The sequence below is a fragment of the Schistocerca gregaria genome, chromosome 2 (genome assembly GCF_023897955.1).
Source record: "Schistocerca gregaria isolate iqSchGreg1 chromosome 2, iqSchGreg1.2, whole genome shotgun sequence".
Lineage (NCBI taxonomy): Eukaryota > Metazoa > Arthropoda > Insecta > Orthoptera > Acrididae > Schistocerca > Schistocerca gregaria.
Window position 1 is genome coordinate 448,032,547 of NC_064921.1, and position 16,432 is coordinate 448,048,978.

Consider the following 16,432-nt stretch of genomic DNA (forward strand, 5'->3'; position numbering starts at 1 on the left):
ACAAAAAAATGTGAATCACTGAGAAGACATGGTTGGATGTCAGTGCAACTTTATACACAAAGAAACTATCAGTGGGTATGTAAATGATAAAGAGTTGCAAGTTTCTGTGACAGGTAGATTGCCCACCAGAGTGCATAAGTGCTGCTCATGTTTGGTGTTGTTACCAGGCCTGGTAACATACATAAGGGGTATGAACAGCATCAAATGTGTGATCCCACTGAATAACACAGAGACACCATGCTACCTATGCTATTAGTGTCATTGCAAATTTTGGAGACAAGCACATCAGTAAGTTAGCTTACCATGCATATTTTCATTCATTGCTTTCTTACAGAATCATCTTTTGGGGCAATTTATCACTAAGAAAGAAGGTATTTATTGCACAAAAACGTGTTATCAGAATAATGTCTGGGGCTCATCCAAGATCATCTTGTAGACAATTATTTAAAGAATTAGGGATATTGCCAGTAGCTTCACAATATATATACAGCCTAATGAAATTTGTTGTTAGTAACCCAGATCACTTCAGAATTAATAGCACAGTCCACAGCTACAATACTAGGAGACAGGATGACCTTCACTACCGTTCATTGAATTTGACATTGGCACAAAAGGGGGTGAATTATACTGCCACAAACATTTTTGGTCAATTGCCAAACAATATCAAAAGTCTGACAGACAACCAATTGGCATTCAAAAGTAAGTTAAGGGAATTCCTGAATGACAACTCCTTTTACTCCATAGATGAAATTTTAGACATAGGCCAAAGAAATACAGTAAGCATTAACAATTGTACCATATATAAGACTAAAAATGATTATTTGAGATAAATGAATCTTGTGTACTTTGACACGTTCCACATCATTACGAAAGAATCGTGTTCATGATTCATGGAACAAGTAATATAACTAAACTAAACTAAACTAAACCATGTACTCAGGCAAAACACTGTTATTGGTTTTTGAAAGAAATTTCCACCATTTGACAGTTGATTATCCATTTGCTGTACACAGTCGTGATTTTGGTTTTGTAGCAGTTCTCAGGTGCATGCTTAAATATTGAAATATCTCTGGCCTGCCTGTAACACATTATCATCAAAATCACATATTTCTGGTCTTATAGACCAGTTGTCATATTACTAGATACGAATATATTTCCAAGATACAAAATATAGTTAACATTGGACTCCATGTTAATTGTTTCTGATGGTGCATAAAGTCAACTATATTTTGTATCTTGGGAATGTACTCATATCTTATAATATGAATACTGGTCTATAAGATCATAAATATACGATTTTGATGATGACGTGTCACAGACAGTAAGCACTTGAGAGTGGCTCAAAACCAAAATCATGATTGTGTACATAAAAAATAAACAATTAGCAGTCAAATGGTGGAAATTTCTTACAAAAAAATTCTTATGACTGTGGTGCCCCATGAAGGAAAAATCATCAGCTGTTATCATTACCTGACAGAGTTTGAAAGGGGCCTCACTGTGGGTCCCCATTTATGCTGGATGGTTGAACTGTGCATTGTCCACATTTGTGGAGCATTCAGATGTGACATCAGCCTGATGCTGGCCTGCACGGCCACATGAGAGCAGACTTACCTATCTTCAAGGGTCCAGTCTACCTGATCTGGTCAGCATGAGGGAGGATCGCTATATTGTGCACCAAACACAGTGTGACTTTCACATCTGTGCCTGTCGTTTGAGAGAAAGTAATGGATTCTCTGCAATATTTTGTGTCATTATGCACCAGTGGTCAGGGACTAGCAGCAGCCAGATTGTGGAATTACCATCCCACATATAGGAGTGATTAACACCACAACATATATAGCTCTGGTGTGCTGCTGTGACCAGGATGCATGGACTGCTGATGAATGGTGTTGCATTGTGTTCAGTGATGAATTGTGCTTCTCTGCTATCCAGGATGGCCATTGTTGGCAAGTATGGCAGCACTTGTGAAGAGGTCCCATTCTTCCAATGTTTTGGGGAGATACAAAGTTATTACTCCTTGTGTCATGGAGTCGGGAACCATTGGGAGAAATTCTCTTTAGTGAATTTGTATGTCATTTTGAAATTGTATTTAAGAGTAGTAGTATCAATATGGTTCCATTTTTAACACAAGTTACCAGCACCCTGGTATGGTTAAGAAGTCACTGTGTACTATCAGTCTCCGTTGGTCACTTCTGACTAATCATTTATATGGACAACTTCCTGGTGAAGAAGCCACAGTAGAAATGTATACTTTTGGAACAAGTGAACTGATACTTAATTTGAGTTGTCTTAAAAGAGCCCAACATTTTAATCACATATAGGCCCTGTCTGTAATGAAGCAAGAGTGAACAGTAATAAAGATGTGTACTGGATACAATGAATCTTACTTCTATTACTATATCCACAATTGATGTGAAAATAGGATTGAAAGAACTTTGAGCATGGAAACTAGTGCCATAAGTATTCACAACACCTCAAAGAAATGGTACCTTTACCAAATTTAGCAAACTTTATCATGAAATTCAAATACCTCACTCTTTCTGGGATTGTAACACACTTTCATGTTACACATTTTACTTCCTCTCTCACTAATTTTTGATGGGAAAAAATTGAAAGCTTGAGGTAACTTATTCTTTTTTCTGTGTGTATTCCATGTAGAAGCACCTTCATCTTCTTTTACTACTTCCAGCTAAAATATTGGGATATTTTTTTTGCAATTTTGTAAATATATTCTTCCAGTTACAAACAGATTTTAGAAATATTTTGGTGTCATATGCTTAGACAAACTGCAGTTTCTCAGTACCCTTTGTTCACATATGGTCATGCACATGTGACTCTTTTTTTCATTCTGTGTCTGAAGGTATTTGTAAAATATGAAGGAAACATGTGTGGACAATTGTTTATATGAATCAGGTTGTATGTGTTTGTGATGTAAGAGAAATGTAGTTCCTTCCAAATTGATGCAGTTGCAGTTCTCTCAAATCTACCATCTTGGATACACTGAACTTTCAGATCATTAGATGAATGATGATGAGTCCTTCATGGGTTATAATTAGTCATCATTATGCTCCAAGACCAAGTATTTACTGAATGACAGCCATTCTTCTCCAGATCAGAATGTACAAATAAGAAGGACGATTACTGTCCTGTTGACAATGAGATCATTTCTCAGTTCATCCTAAGATTGAATTTATCATGAAATGTGAAACTAACTGTCATAATACAAAAAGTAATTTCCTTGTATACTTTGCATTCCTTCCAGGGATTCAGAATAGAGTTTTTCATTCTGATATAAAAATTCTCAAAAGGTTGCCAACAGACAGAAAGTTTAGAATACCTTATTAGTGCCTTCTACAATTTTGGTTGTGGATAAAACTGACTTTCATGTTAAACAGTTTTTAAATTTTACAGCATAGGCCTATGTCCATATCCAGTCCTAAGTGCTATGTTGGGGTCCAGCAGTGTTCAGTTCCCAGTACTACCATGGATTTTTCCTTGGTTGGTGGTAGGAAGAGAGAGAGAGAGAGAGAGAGAGAGAGAGAGAGAGAGAGAGAGAGAGAGAGAGAGAGAGAGAGAATGTGTATACTGTGCCATTACTGTCATGGGTAGTATTGTTGTATTGGGACTGCTGATTCACAATATTTTGTGCTTGGGATGGCTAATAAATGATGTCACTAGAGATGTGTCACGGTAAAAATGCATGATGGCAAAGCAGCAAGCTAGTCAAAGGCAGAGTCTGAATGTGGCCTAGGAATGATGGTGAAAATCCATTGTCTTGCTGTATGGTGGCAGTTTTGAGGTAATATTTTGTTATGAATGGTTTCAAAAAACTGTTGTTGCTTTCCTCTGTCTCATCTAACATTATGGCTGATTTACTACTGCTGCCTTCAGTGGTGACACTACCACTCCAGTGGTGCACTTTGGCAATTGAACACTCTCACAGCTCCAGCCAAGGAAATATCTTCTGATGGCATCAAACATGTAGATTTGTATGCCTCCATATATATATACAAAGATGCTCTAAATTACCAAACAAGAAAGCGCTGGTAGATAGATACAATAAAAAACACAGAAACACACACACAAATTTCAAGCTTTTGCAACCCAAGGTTGCTTCATCAGGAAAGAGGTTAGGAGAGGGAAAGACAAAAGGATGTGGGTTTTAAGGGAGAGGGTAAAGTGAGTCATTCCAGTTTCGGGAGTGGAAAGACTTACCTTAGGGGGAAACAAGGACAGGTATACAGTCACACACACACACATATCCATCCTCACACACACACATATCCATCCGCACACACACATATCCATCCGCACATATACAGACGCAGGCAGACATATCAGATGTCTGCCTGTGTTTGTGTATGTGTGAATGGATATGTGTGTGTGTGTGTGTGTGTGTGTGTGTGTGTGCAAGTGTACACCTGTCCTTTTTTCCCCCTAAGGTAAGTCTTTCTGCTCACAGGATTGGAATGACTCCTTACCCTCTCCCTTAAAACCCACATCCTTTCGTCTTTCCCTCTCTTTCCCTCTTTCCTGATGAAGCAACCTTGGGTTGTGAAAGCCTGAAATTTGTGTGTGTGTTTTTTATTGTGTCTATCTACCAGCACTTTCTCGTTTGGTAAGTTACAGCATCTTTGTTTTTCATATATATTTTTCCCACGTGGAATGTTTCCCTCTAAAAATGAGTTGACATTTCATGGAGAGCCTATACCACCAAGAGCTCTGTGTTGTCCACTATTATGACATTATCGGTCTCTGGCAATGGGTGCTCTTGAAATGAATAAAGACCAGGTGGGCTCCATACCCTGCAGAGGAAGTACTTCACGTTGGATGCTCTCTGGCCTTGGCAGAACCAGTTTCTGTTCATAAGGTGTACAGTGGTGATGGTGTGCCATTGATTCTGGTGATGGATGACTACTCCCACCAGTGCATGGGCATCCTCCTGTCTTCACCACATAATCTAATAATGGTTCTAGTGTTGACAACTTCTGGGTTTCAAATATGTGGGTAATGCCTGGGTCCATGAGCTTCTCCCTTTTATGGGATCAATCCTCAGGTGCTTAAGAATACTACATAAGGCAACCCCTTATGGTAAGAATGTAACTGGCACTTGGATGGTTGCAGTCATGATACTGAAGCTATGAGGATGATGAAGGGAATGGTCTAGAAAGCATGCGATATTATCCATTGAGACTGGTTTGCAAAATCCACAATAGTTCTATCCCACAACTCAGATGTTGCATGGACTTGCGGTTAGAGTTCCTCATGCTATGCACAAGTTTTACATTCTTGGGCTAGGCTCTTGATATTATCATCAATGGACAGGCAGCAACATTACCAGTGAGATAATTTTTGTACATGTAGGTATCCCAATGTCCTCTTTGTATTAACCAAAGAACTTCCTCCATTAATGGAGGATATATTATTGCTCAGCACACATCCAAATATCATGGCAATTGGATGATGCCTCATTGCATCAGCAGACAATGTTGTAAGTTAAGGTACTGGCTGACAGCTGGGTACCACAACTGATTTTTTGATGAAGGCCATCTTACAATTTATGTACTGTTATACTTCCCACAGGACTGGGTTCTGACCTCTCTGACAATAAATATGGGATGCTTTAACTGTGTAATCTTATATACATTCATCTTTGGATGTGTTCATTTAGAACCAGAGGCTGTTTTCCACATCAAATAATGTGTCAGCTCTCACCAACAACAGACAGTGAATCTGTATTTATTAGCTTTGCCATGGGGTGGTAATAATTTCGTCATTGTAATCTTCTAGGGTAGACACCCAGCATTGAGGATATTCAGCCATCCACTCTGTTATGTCTTTTTCTGGGCTGAAGAAAAGCACGCAGTGACTTGTGGCCTATTATGACATGAAACTTCATAGTGCTCAAATAATAGTGTTATTTGTTCAGCGCAAGCGTGATGAGTAATTGTCAGACAGACTACAATCAAGTTATTACAGTTTGTGATGAATAAGTTTTATAACTTGAATAAAAATAAAAAGGCACTTCAAATACAAGACACAGAACAGATTCCATTAATAATGTTAATAAGACAAAAAAAATCACACAAAGGCATAAAAGACCATGTGCCAGTCAGAAGTGGCAAAGATAATATAAAAGCATCTGACACATTAATAAAACTTTGGCCAACTGTACACAGACTTCACAAGATAGTCAGTACAACATGCCATACTTCCACTGTTGTTTGCTGATTTTAAAGACAATACTGATGATGAATAATGTTTGTCACTGTTAGTAGTAGTTTATCCTATAGTGAAGTAGAAGTGGATAGTTTCTGTGAATTATTATGGGTGGAGGTTACACTCAACAACCAAGCTAAGCTAATAATTGGCTCCTTTTACCAACCTCCCGACTCAGCAGCATTAGTGGCAGAACAACTGAGAGAAAATTTGGAATACATTTCAGATAAATTTTTTCAGCATGTTATAGCATTAGGTGGAGATTTCAATTTACCAGATATAGACCGGGACACTCAGATCTTTAGGACGGGTGGTAGGGACAGAGCATCGAGTGACATTATACTGAGTGCACTATCCGAAAATTACCTCGAGCAATTAAACAGAGAACCGACTCATGGAAATAACATCTTAGACCTACTGATAACAAACAGATCTGAACTTTTTGACTCTGTAAGTGCAGAACAGGGAATCAGTGATCATAAGGCCATTGCAGCATCCCTAAATATGGAAGTTAATAGGAATATATAAAAAAAAGGGAGGAAGGTTTATCTGTTTAGCAAGAGTAATAGAAGGCAGATTTCAGACTACCTAACAGATCAAAACGAAAATTTCTTTTCTGACACTGACAATGTTGAGTGTTTATGGAAAAAGTTCAAGGCAATCGTAAAATGCATTTTAGACAGGTACATGCCAAGTAAAACTGTGATGGATGGGAAAAACCCACCATGGTTCAACAACAAAGTTAGGAAACTACTGTGAAAGCAAAGAGAGCTTCACTCCAAGTTTAAATGCAGCCAAAACCTCTCAGACAAACAGAAGCTAAACGATGTCAAAGTTAGCGTAAGGAGGGCTATGCATGAAGCATTCAGTGAATTCGAAAGTAAAATTCTATGTACCGACTTGACAGAAAATCCTAGGAAGTTCTGGTCTTATGTTAAATCACTAAGTGGCTCAAAACAGCATATCCAGACACTCTGGGATGATGGCATTTAAACAGAGGATGACGCGCATAAAGCTGAAATACTAAACACCTTTTTCCAAAGCTGTTTCACAGAGGAAGACTGCGCTGCAGTTCCTTCTCTAAATTCTCACACAAACGAAAAAGTGCCTGACATCGAAATAAGTGTCCAAGGAATAGAAAAGCAACTGGAATCACTCAACAGAGGAAAGTCCACTGGACCTGACAGGATACCAATTTGATTCTACACAGAGTACGCGAAAGAACTTCCACCCCTTTTAACAGCCGTGTACCGCAAGTCTCTAGAGGAATGGAAGGTTCCAAATGATTGGAAAAGAGCACAGGTAGTCCCAGTCTTCAAGAAGGGTCGTCGAGCAGATGCGCAAAACTATAGATCTATATCTCTGACGTCCATCTGTCGTAGAATTTTAGAACATGTTTATTGCTTGTGTATCATGTCATTTTTGGAAACCCAGAATCTACTCTGTAGGAATCAACATGGCTTCCGGAAACAGCTATCGTGTGAGACCCAACTCGCTTTATTTGTATATGAGACCAAGAAAATATCAGATATAGGCTCTCAGGTAGATGGTATTTTCCTTGACTTCCGGAAGGCGTTCAATACAGTTCTTCACTGTCGCCTGATAAACAAAGTAAGAGCCTACGGATTTTCAGACCACCTGTGTTGCTGGATTGAAGAGTTTTTAGCAAACAGAACACAGCATGTTGTTATCAATGGAGAGACATCTACAGACGTTAAAGTAACCTCTGGCGTGCCACAGGGGAGTGTTATGGGACCATTGCTTTTCACAATATATATATAAATGACCTAGTAGATAGTGTCGGAAGTTCCATGCAGCTTTTTGCGGATGATGGTGTAGTATACAGAGAAGTCGCAGCATTAGAAAATTGTAGCGAAATGCACAAAGATCTGCAGCGGATAGGCACTTGGTGCAGGGAGTGGAAACTGACCCTTAACATAGACAAATGTAATGTATTGTGAATACATAGAAAGAAGGATCCTTTATTGTATGATTATACGATATTGGAACAAACACTGGTAGCAGTTACTTCTGTAAAATATCTGGGAGTATGCATACGGAACGATTTGAAGTGGAATGATCATATAAAATTAATTGTTGGTAAGGCGGGTACCAGGTTGAGATTCATTGGGAGAGTCCTTAGAAAATGTAGTCCATCAACAAAGGAGGTGGCTTACAAAACACTCGTTCGACCTATACTTGAGTATTGCTCATCAGTGTGAGAACCGTACCAGATCAGGTTGACGGAGGAGATAGAGAAGATCCAAGAAGATGGGCGTGTTTTGTCACAAGGTTATTTGGTAACCGTGATAGCGTTAAGGAGATGTTTAGCAAACTCAAGTGGCAGACTCTGCAAGAGAGGAGCTCTGCATCACGGTGTAGCTTGCTGACCAGGTTTCGAGAAGGTGCGTTTCTGGATGAGGTATCGAATATATTGCTTCCCCCTACTTATACCTCCCGAGGAGATCACGAATGTAAAATTAGAGAGATTTGAGAGCACACTGAGGCTTTCAGACAGTCGTTCTTCCCACAAATCATACGTGACTGGAACAGAAAAGGGAGGTAATGACAGTGGCACATTAAGTGCCCTCCGCCATACACTGTTGGGTAGCTTGCGGAGTATAAATGTAGATGTAGATGTAGAAAATTAATTTAGAACTTTTCTTTGCAAGTGCTTTTGAAAACAGATCTGCCAAATGGTCTTCTGACTTCTTGTAAGATAAAAGAATACTACCATCATTTACCTTTCTATGAACGTAATGGAACTTCATGTGTCTAGTCCTTTTGTAATTTTTCTTATTTTTTAGCAGTTGCAGTGTACTCTGGTTGTCCACAGAGAGTTGATTTGGTTGTTCCAGACTGTCACTCAGCTTCTGCAAGAATACACAAGCCATATTATTCCATCACCTGCATCAGATGCCGCACCAATCTACACGTCGATTGTAGATCTGGAAACAATTTTTGCCTGTGAGATGTCGAATTAACAGATGTACTGGTTTATATAGTGACACAACCCAGATCTGAAATACAGGTTTAAGATTGCTACCACTATATTTAATAGGCCAACCTTTTGGCTGTTTGATGAAAATATCGTCTTGCAAATAACAACTGAAAAAGGCAGTTTTCATACAAAATTTTGTCATGTCCATATCATACACTTCAACCAAAACTAAAACATTATCAATTGATTCATACCTAATAACAGGTGAAAAATATTTTCCTTAATCAAGTCCGTGTTTCTAGGACTATCCTTTAGCACATAATCTAGCTTTGTACCCCATTGTACCAGTGGCAGATACAGAAAAACCTCATGGAGGGGGCACTAAAGATATCTTGAGCAACATTTACTTATGCCGTAATAAAAAATAATCAAGTGACATGCAAAGTTTAAGGAAGTTTTATTTAAACTGATTTTACACATATACAAGACAATACCATCTTATGATATAAAAAAGTTACAATTGTGGTTCTCTTCCTCAAATGATAAATTCTAAGTGGTTTGAAGTGTGGAGCACTAAAAACTTAACAGAAAACAGCATTGAGCTTTTGAGCACTAGCCTATTTCCAAGTAATAACATACACATTCAAATACACCACAGAGTCACACGAAATGCATGCTCCCATGGCCTTGGCTTTACTCTTCCATCCTAAAATTAATCACATCAATTGTTACAGCCATGTCTTTGTAAGTTGCAATGTTGAAAAACTTCTTTCTACTGTAGCAATAGATGCAGGTAGACAAGCAGGTAGACAAGCAAATATTTTGTACAGTGTGTGCAAAGTAGGATAGTCAGATGTAGGGCAAACAGACAACACTTGCATAACATAATCACAATTAACTGATCTTGACTAATTTTCACACTTGCACTTGCTACAACTAGAACTTTTTCTTATTCATTCTTCAGTCTTAATATTTCTGCTCCTGAATGTAAACTAGCTTCCTATTTGGTGAATAGTCTGTATTTATAACACTTTGTATAAAAGATTCTCTGTACAAGAAAACAGTAGAATATTCCCAACTTTTCTTAAACAAACACCACACAGAATAATGTATCGAGGTCACTAGAATGGCCGTGACTTTTCTTGTAGGTATGTGTTAGCTATCTATGTGCCAGACAGAAATGTATACAATACAATGACGTGGATGCGTGTACTAAGTAGGAAAGTACAACTACTCGATAACTCAATTAAGTTGAGTTGGCTGATGAAAGAAGTGAACAAATAGTGTGTGGGGGCTAACTGGCATGGATGGCAATATGGACGTCCCCGCAAGGGGGGAGGGGAGGGGGCGGGGGCACACACGAGCACACCCTTTGCACCCCCCTATATGTATCCACCACTGCATTATGCTACCACATGGCGTCCATTTAATTTTGTTAACCAAGCAGCAACTGATAGCCTGATGATCTGCAGGTAGACCCATTAAGTCCCATGTATTATTTATAACCAATGAAGAAATTTCTTCTTTCAGAGTCTCTGGGTGCCATCACCTCCTGAAAAGTTCGTGTTTGATCAATGATTGGTGGGTAAGCCATATAATTTTGGAAATGAACCTGAGGGTAAAGTTCATCACAGTTCCTAAGATTCATTCCAAGCCAGGCGACCTTTTCAGTAGCACAGGGTGCTTGATCTTGCATGACTACATCTCCATTTTCACAGGTTGTTGAATTCCATAAAAACAACAAAATAGTTGTCTACATCTGTGGATGTTAGTGGCATATTTACACATACATCAACAGGAACAAATTCTCCTGGAATATGGACATAAACTGACAAATTTGATCTAAATCCACTCCTATGCAGTTTAACATACTGACTGCACTCGTATGCAGTTTGCCTTACTGACATGCTGCACAGCAAACCTCAGTCAGCCACTTTTTTCTATTTCTCAAAGTTTGCATTTCCAAGTCTCTTGTGCCTTAACAGATCTAAGTCTCGCAGTGCACAATTTGCTTGTTCAATATTTTCCATTGCAAATGACGTTCTATAACACACTATTTTCAGCTTTTATGCTGATTGCAACTGGCCTGTCACTGAGTACCTTAATCTTCTTGTTGTTGGATACAATTTTTAAATAATTTCTGGCTGTTGCTCTGACTGAAAAAAAAAGATTTTTCTTCAAACCAGGTACATATAATGTACCTTCCAGAGCACATGGTTTCCATACACCATTTACTATGCATTTAACTTGACTGATCCAATACCTTGAGTATCAACAATGAAATTGCCTGCTGTCTGGACAGGAACTTTAAACTTCTGCAAAAGCTTACATGTTGAAAACAATTTGTTGTGTGAAGTCATGTGTTTTGATGCAGCACTACCAGCAAGCCAAACATTATCACAATTAATAGCCAAAATGCTTCAGATTTCTGTAGTCATAGTCTGAAGTTTAGTTTAATGATTTTCTGTTGGCAATTTTAATAGTCTTTTTTTCACTCAGCCTTATAATGACCTTCCTTATGATAATAATAGCACTCAATAGTCTTCTTGTTCACAGAATTTTTGCTTGAACTGCTTTGTGAATGTGGGTTTTTATCCTTTCTGTGATTAACCTTAACAGCAGTGAATGCAGTTGCTACTTCTTCAATCTGCTACCAACACTGCAGCTATTTTAGTAACCTTGCAGTTAAATTACTAAACTGCCTGCTTTCATCACTGAAGATCAAGCAGCTATTTCCCACTGGTTCACCAACATCTACAAGATCTGCTTCAACTTTACTGATATGTTTCATAGTAGGATCACAGTGTGACATTTTATAATTGAAGAACTGTTGTTGCAAGGTAACTGCTTATGAGTTATCTTAAGATGATTCTACAAACCAATTGCTGTAGCAGGCAACATAACAGTTTGCAGCTGGTCAAATCTCATGACAAATGATGTAAAAAGCATCGCTTTTGCATTAAGCTCATGTCACAAGTCACATGCATATGTGCTTACATCTGACCTTATTTTAATTCTGTTAGCAATATCCAGCAATTTTGTCAGCATGAAAGATATTTTCCAATCAATATTTCCACAACTGAAAATTACCTCCATCAAATTTCTGGATGCTGTAAAACTTATTTGATTCACAACTCACTTCAAAGACTTGATCAATGCACAGAAAAAAGGACATAATTCCCATTAATAAACTTGTTTTACTGAGCCCATGACTTGTTGGACAGACTGTAATAATATAGACTGTTATTTAAGTTGTTATAGTTTGAGACAAATAATTTTTATTACTTGAATATTTTTTTAAAAAAGAAATGACACAGACCAGTTCCCATTAGCAATGGTGATCGTTCAAAAAACTGCAGAAAGCAATTAAGACAGTGTGTCAGTTGGAAGTGGCAAAGATATAAATACATCAGCCACATAAAAAAATATATATATTGTCCATTAGCACAAGCCATACTATAAGGGGCATTCAAAAAGGAGTGAGCCGGAGGCATAATGAAAGAAACCAGTACCTGTATGTTAGAAGTATTGGCCATGGCTGTTGAGACACTTGTCCCACTGTGACACAAGTTGGTGTATGGCTGTCTCATAAAATTCCTGGGGCTGTGATGTTAAACAGCTCTGCACATACAGATGGATGTCATCGTCCGAGGTGAATTGTTTGCCCCTATGCTTTCTTGACCAAGATGGTGCCCTTCTGGTTCACTTCCTGCAGCACAGTGTCTCAAAAGCCAGTGTCAGTACTTCTAATATACAGATACTGGTTTCTGTAATTATGCCTCCAGCTCATTTGTTTTTGAACGCCCCTTGTATATAATACTAATGACTCTTTTAGATTTTGGAGGTAATTATGTTATTCCCTGGTTAGAATTTTTGAGTTGAAAATAATAGAGGGCATTAAAATCTGATTGTATTGCCCCTGCTGTCACTATGAGTGGCTCCCTAGGTATGAGATATACTAAGCATGGAGGTGAGAGCAGTAATATTTTAAGTTCTTTATTGTTTCTACATTTCACTATCCAAATATATTTAATATGTTTGTAGTCCAGGAGATAAGGAGCTGATACTCTTGCTGCATCTGGTATGAATTTAATGCAATAATTTAATTTGTCCATTAACAAGAGGTTGCATTTTTATACACTATGAAATCTGTATTTTGTTTATTGCTTGTATATGTATAAGTTAGGCAAGATCCTATGTCAATTTTAAATTGTAAGTATTTACACTTATAATGTTACATTTCAGCCTAAATTGTTGCAAGATGTCAAATAGTTGTTGCAGAGATTGCATAAGTTCTTTCTTAGTGACCCAAGTGATTATGGTGCCATCCAAGTAATTTGCACAGTGAGAAATATGGTGAGTTAGCTGGTCAAATGACATTCTAAAGACTGTTGGAAACTGGCAACTCTAAAAACGAGCTACCGATTTTTGTGAAGCTGAACAGATGTTTAGTACCATATGTGGAGACGTTATTTAGTGGTAGCTGATGATAAGCATCTGTAATATCCACCTTCTAAAAGCACTATCCTCCAACTACTTTGGGTAATAGTTCTTCTGGTGACGGAATGAAATAAGTCTTACTTTCACTTTGAACATGGATTGTGGCCATAAAATCTCCACAAATTCTCATTTTTTCCTTTCTGTTTCTTGATAGTATAAATGAAAGTAGACTATTGAGTGATTTTGATTTGCTGTAACTTGATTTGGTACCCCAACCAATACAAATTTGCCTTCATGGCATCCTTTAAGGTGAATGGAGTAAGGTTTGTTCAGTACTATTATAGTTTTCTGTCTATTTTTGTTTAATGTTTGTGGAATATTCCATCAGTACTAGGGGAAATATAGACATATTGATAATGTAAATACACATTAATGATGTTCTACAATAATATTTGTTTTATAGTTCATTTCTAGGCCATCCTCTGACTTCACTAACCTATTGTATATGAGAAACAATTGAGTCATGTTAGCGCATTTGATAAAATTTTTAGAAAATTCTGTCAGTCCTTGGGAGAAAATAAACATATTTAAAACTTAAATACTCAGTTTATTTATATATCTTCCTCCCCAAGGAGAGCTATTTGAGTGGAATGTTAGAAGTGTCCAACTTTACAAGGAGTATGATGCTGGGTTTGTTTTTAGCAGGCAACTCAAAAGGATGGTGTTCAATGGCAGCAAGGCTTTGGCAATGTTCTCAGAATCCTCTTGGCATAAGCCTTCACTAGTATCTATCCACTGCTCTCTCCTTTGCCGTCCATTGGCCTCGATCTTTCATCTTCTGTCAGTTTTCACCCCATTCCTTGCCTATACTCCATTTATGATTTCCCCAACTACATGCCATCTGCATTTACTGGTTGCCTTTCTTTATTTCTATCTATTAATGTTAAAAGTTATCAAGAATCCTCCCTCCAACATTGGTTTTGCCCCTTGTAAATTTTACTTGTTTTCACAAGTAAATACTTAGCTTAAACAATAATATTTTATTTTCATGAATAACTGTTGCATGGATGGACTGTCGAATATAATTGTCTGTCTGCCTGCCAGTACTCAGGTGGCCCTATGTTGAGGTACAGCTGCTCAATTATCATGCAAATTAGTATGGATAGGTTGTATTAAAACGGTTTATGGTAGTTTTGGTTGAATATATTTGTGTTAGGGTAGTAATGAAGACAGTGTGTCCATTTTCTATCTTACTCATTGTGTTTTATGTGTCAGATCATATCAAAGTAGGCATGAAATCTGTGTACGAGGCAGCCATTATTTGTTGCTCAGTCTCTTGTGAATATGTTTGTTTACTGCACTTCACAAATAAATCACAAGTTCTGGCCATCATCTGTCATCAGCTTTTGATGTAACTATTCTGATATGAATATCTTATTACAATTACACTGAACAAAGTTTTCACATTATGTTTGGCGTAACTATGATAAGAAACTTTGCATCAGAAGGTTTAGACTGAGGTCTGATGATAAGCAATGGCTGAAACTAGCCATTTATTTCTATATATTTTAAAGTAATGGCTCTCTGGCATACAGAGATATTTTGCAACAGATTGACATGTCAGTATGCTGTGAATGTAATGTATTTTCTGAATGCTGACAGGTAGAACAACCTGCACCAGAAGGCTGCCAACAAGCTCACAGTTATTGTGGCTTGCGGGACAGACTGTACCCTGACAGGCGTCCAATGGGATATCCCCTGGATCGTTTACCTCGGGCTGGTGTCAATACACTTTATGAGTTTATTACTCCAAACATGGGAGTACTTAATGTGAAGATCAGATTTCAAGACAAAATACTACCTCCATTTGAGAGACAATAATAAATAAAAGAAATATGAAGAATTACAGAAACTGAATTTTAAAAGTACTTGACAAGACCTATGAAAGTACCATTTATGTGAATGCCTACTGTTAATCTATTTAACAGAAGATAATCCTTGTAAGACAGTGATACAGTAAGTATATCATAGGAACATATCTGTACATAGCATATCAGATTTAAGATCTGTATGGGTCACATTGTTCTTTTACATTGCTGTGCAAATATTCTAAATCACTCTCCAGTGATAAGTGCATTTTGTACATCTGAAGAATAAACATCACATTTTCAATTTGTGGGATTGTTTTTTTTAGAAACAGAGAAATATTCTGGAATATTTTCAAATACAATATTGTATTTCAGATTTCAGTTTCTGATAATCATTTCATTCAGTTGGAAAAAGTAAGGTATGAAAAAAATAAAAGTCTACAATAACTTACTGCTATGCAATAGAGTAAAAAATCTGAAAATGTAAAAGTACAAAAATTAAAATGTAAATCCTATTTTTTAATACTTACATGCCACTTAACTGTAAATCTACTCACTGGAGTAAGCACTGCAGTCTTCATGGAATATACAACTAACAATTTCCAAACAGATGGCATACATGTTTAACAGATCGTCTTGTACCTTGAAATTTTATTAAAGAAGAGTCAGACATTATAATATAAGAGTATTTGCTTGTGTAATGTATAGTTTGTGATCTTACAAATTTATTTCTTGGTTGTTTTAATGTATCAAGTGGAAATCGCCACATAGAAACCACAAAATTATGAATTACTCTGATTTAAAAAACTTGCCATCTTTCAGTTATTCACTTTGGCTTGTGAGCTAGTGTTGAACTGATCAATTCTCTTTGTTAGAGGTTTTATTCCATTGTACAAGGCCTGTTGCTCACTTTGTAGATAAGTGCAGATGATGCTACCTTCTGATAGTTCTTTATAAAATGAAA

The 16,432-nt window shown here is 37.4% G+C and overlaps 1 protein-coding gene across 3 annotated transcripts in view; it reads left to right on the plus strand.

Moving 5' to 3' along the window:
* The window catches only part of LOC126325538 (phenoloxidase 1-like), a 279,076-nt gene extending 263,304 nt beyond the window's left edge, over nt 1–15,772 (plus strand). For all 3 annotated transcript variants that reach the window (XM_049995249.1, XM_049995257.1, XM_049995260.1), the window contains one exon: nt 15,263–15,772. In XM_049995249.1, the coding sequence (XP_049851206.1) occupies nt 15,263–15,481 (219 nt within the window). In that variant the 3' untranslated portion in view covers nt 15,482–15,772. The remainder of the gene's footprint in view (nt 1–15,262) is intronic.
* The last annotated feature ends 660 nt before the right edge of the window (nt 15,773–16,432 follow it).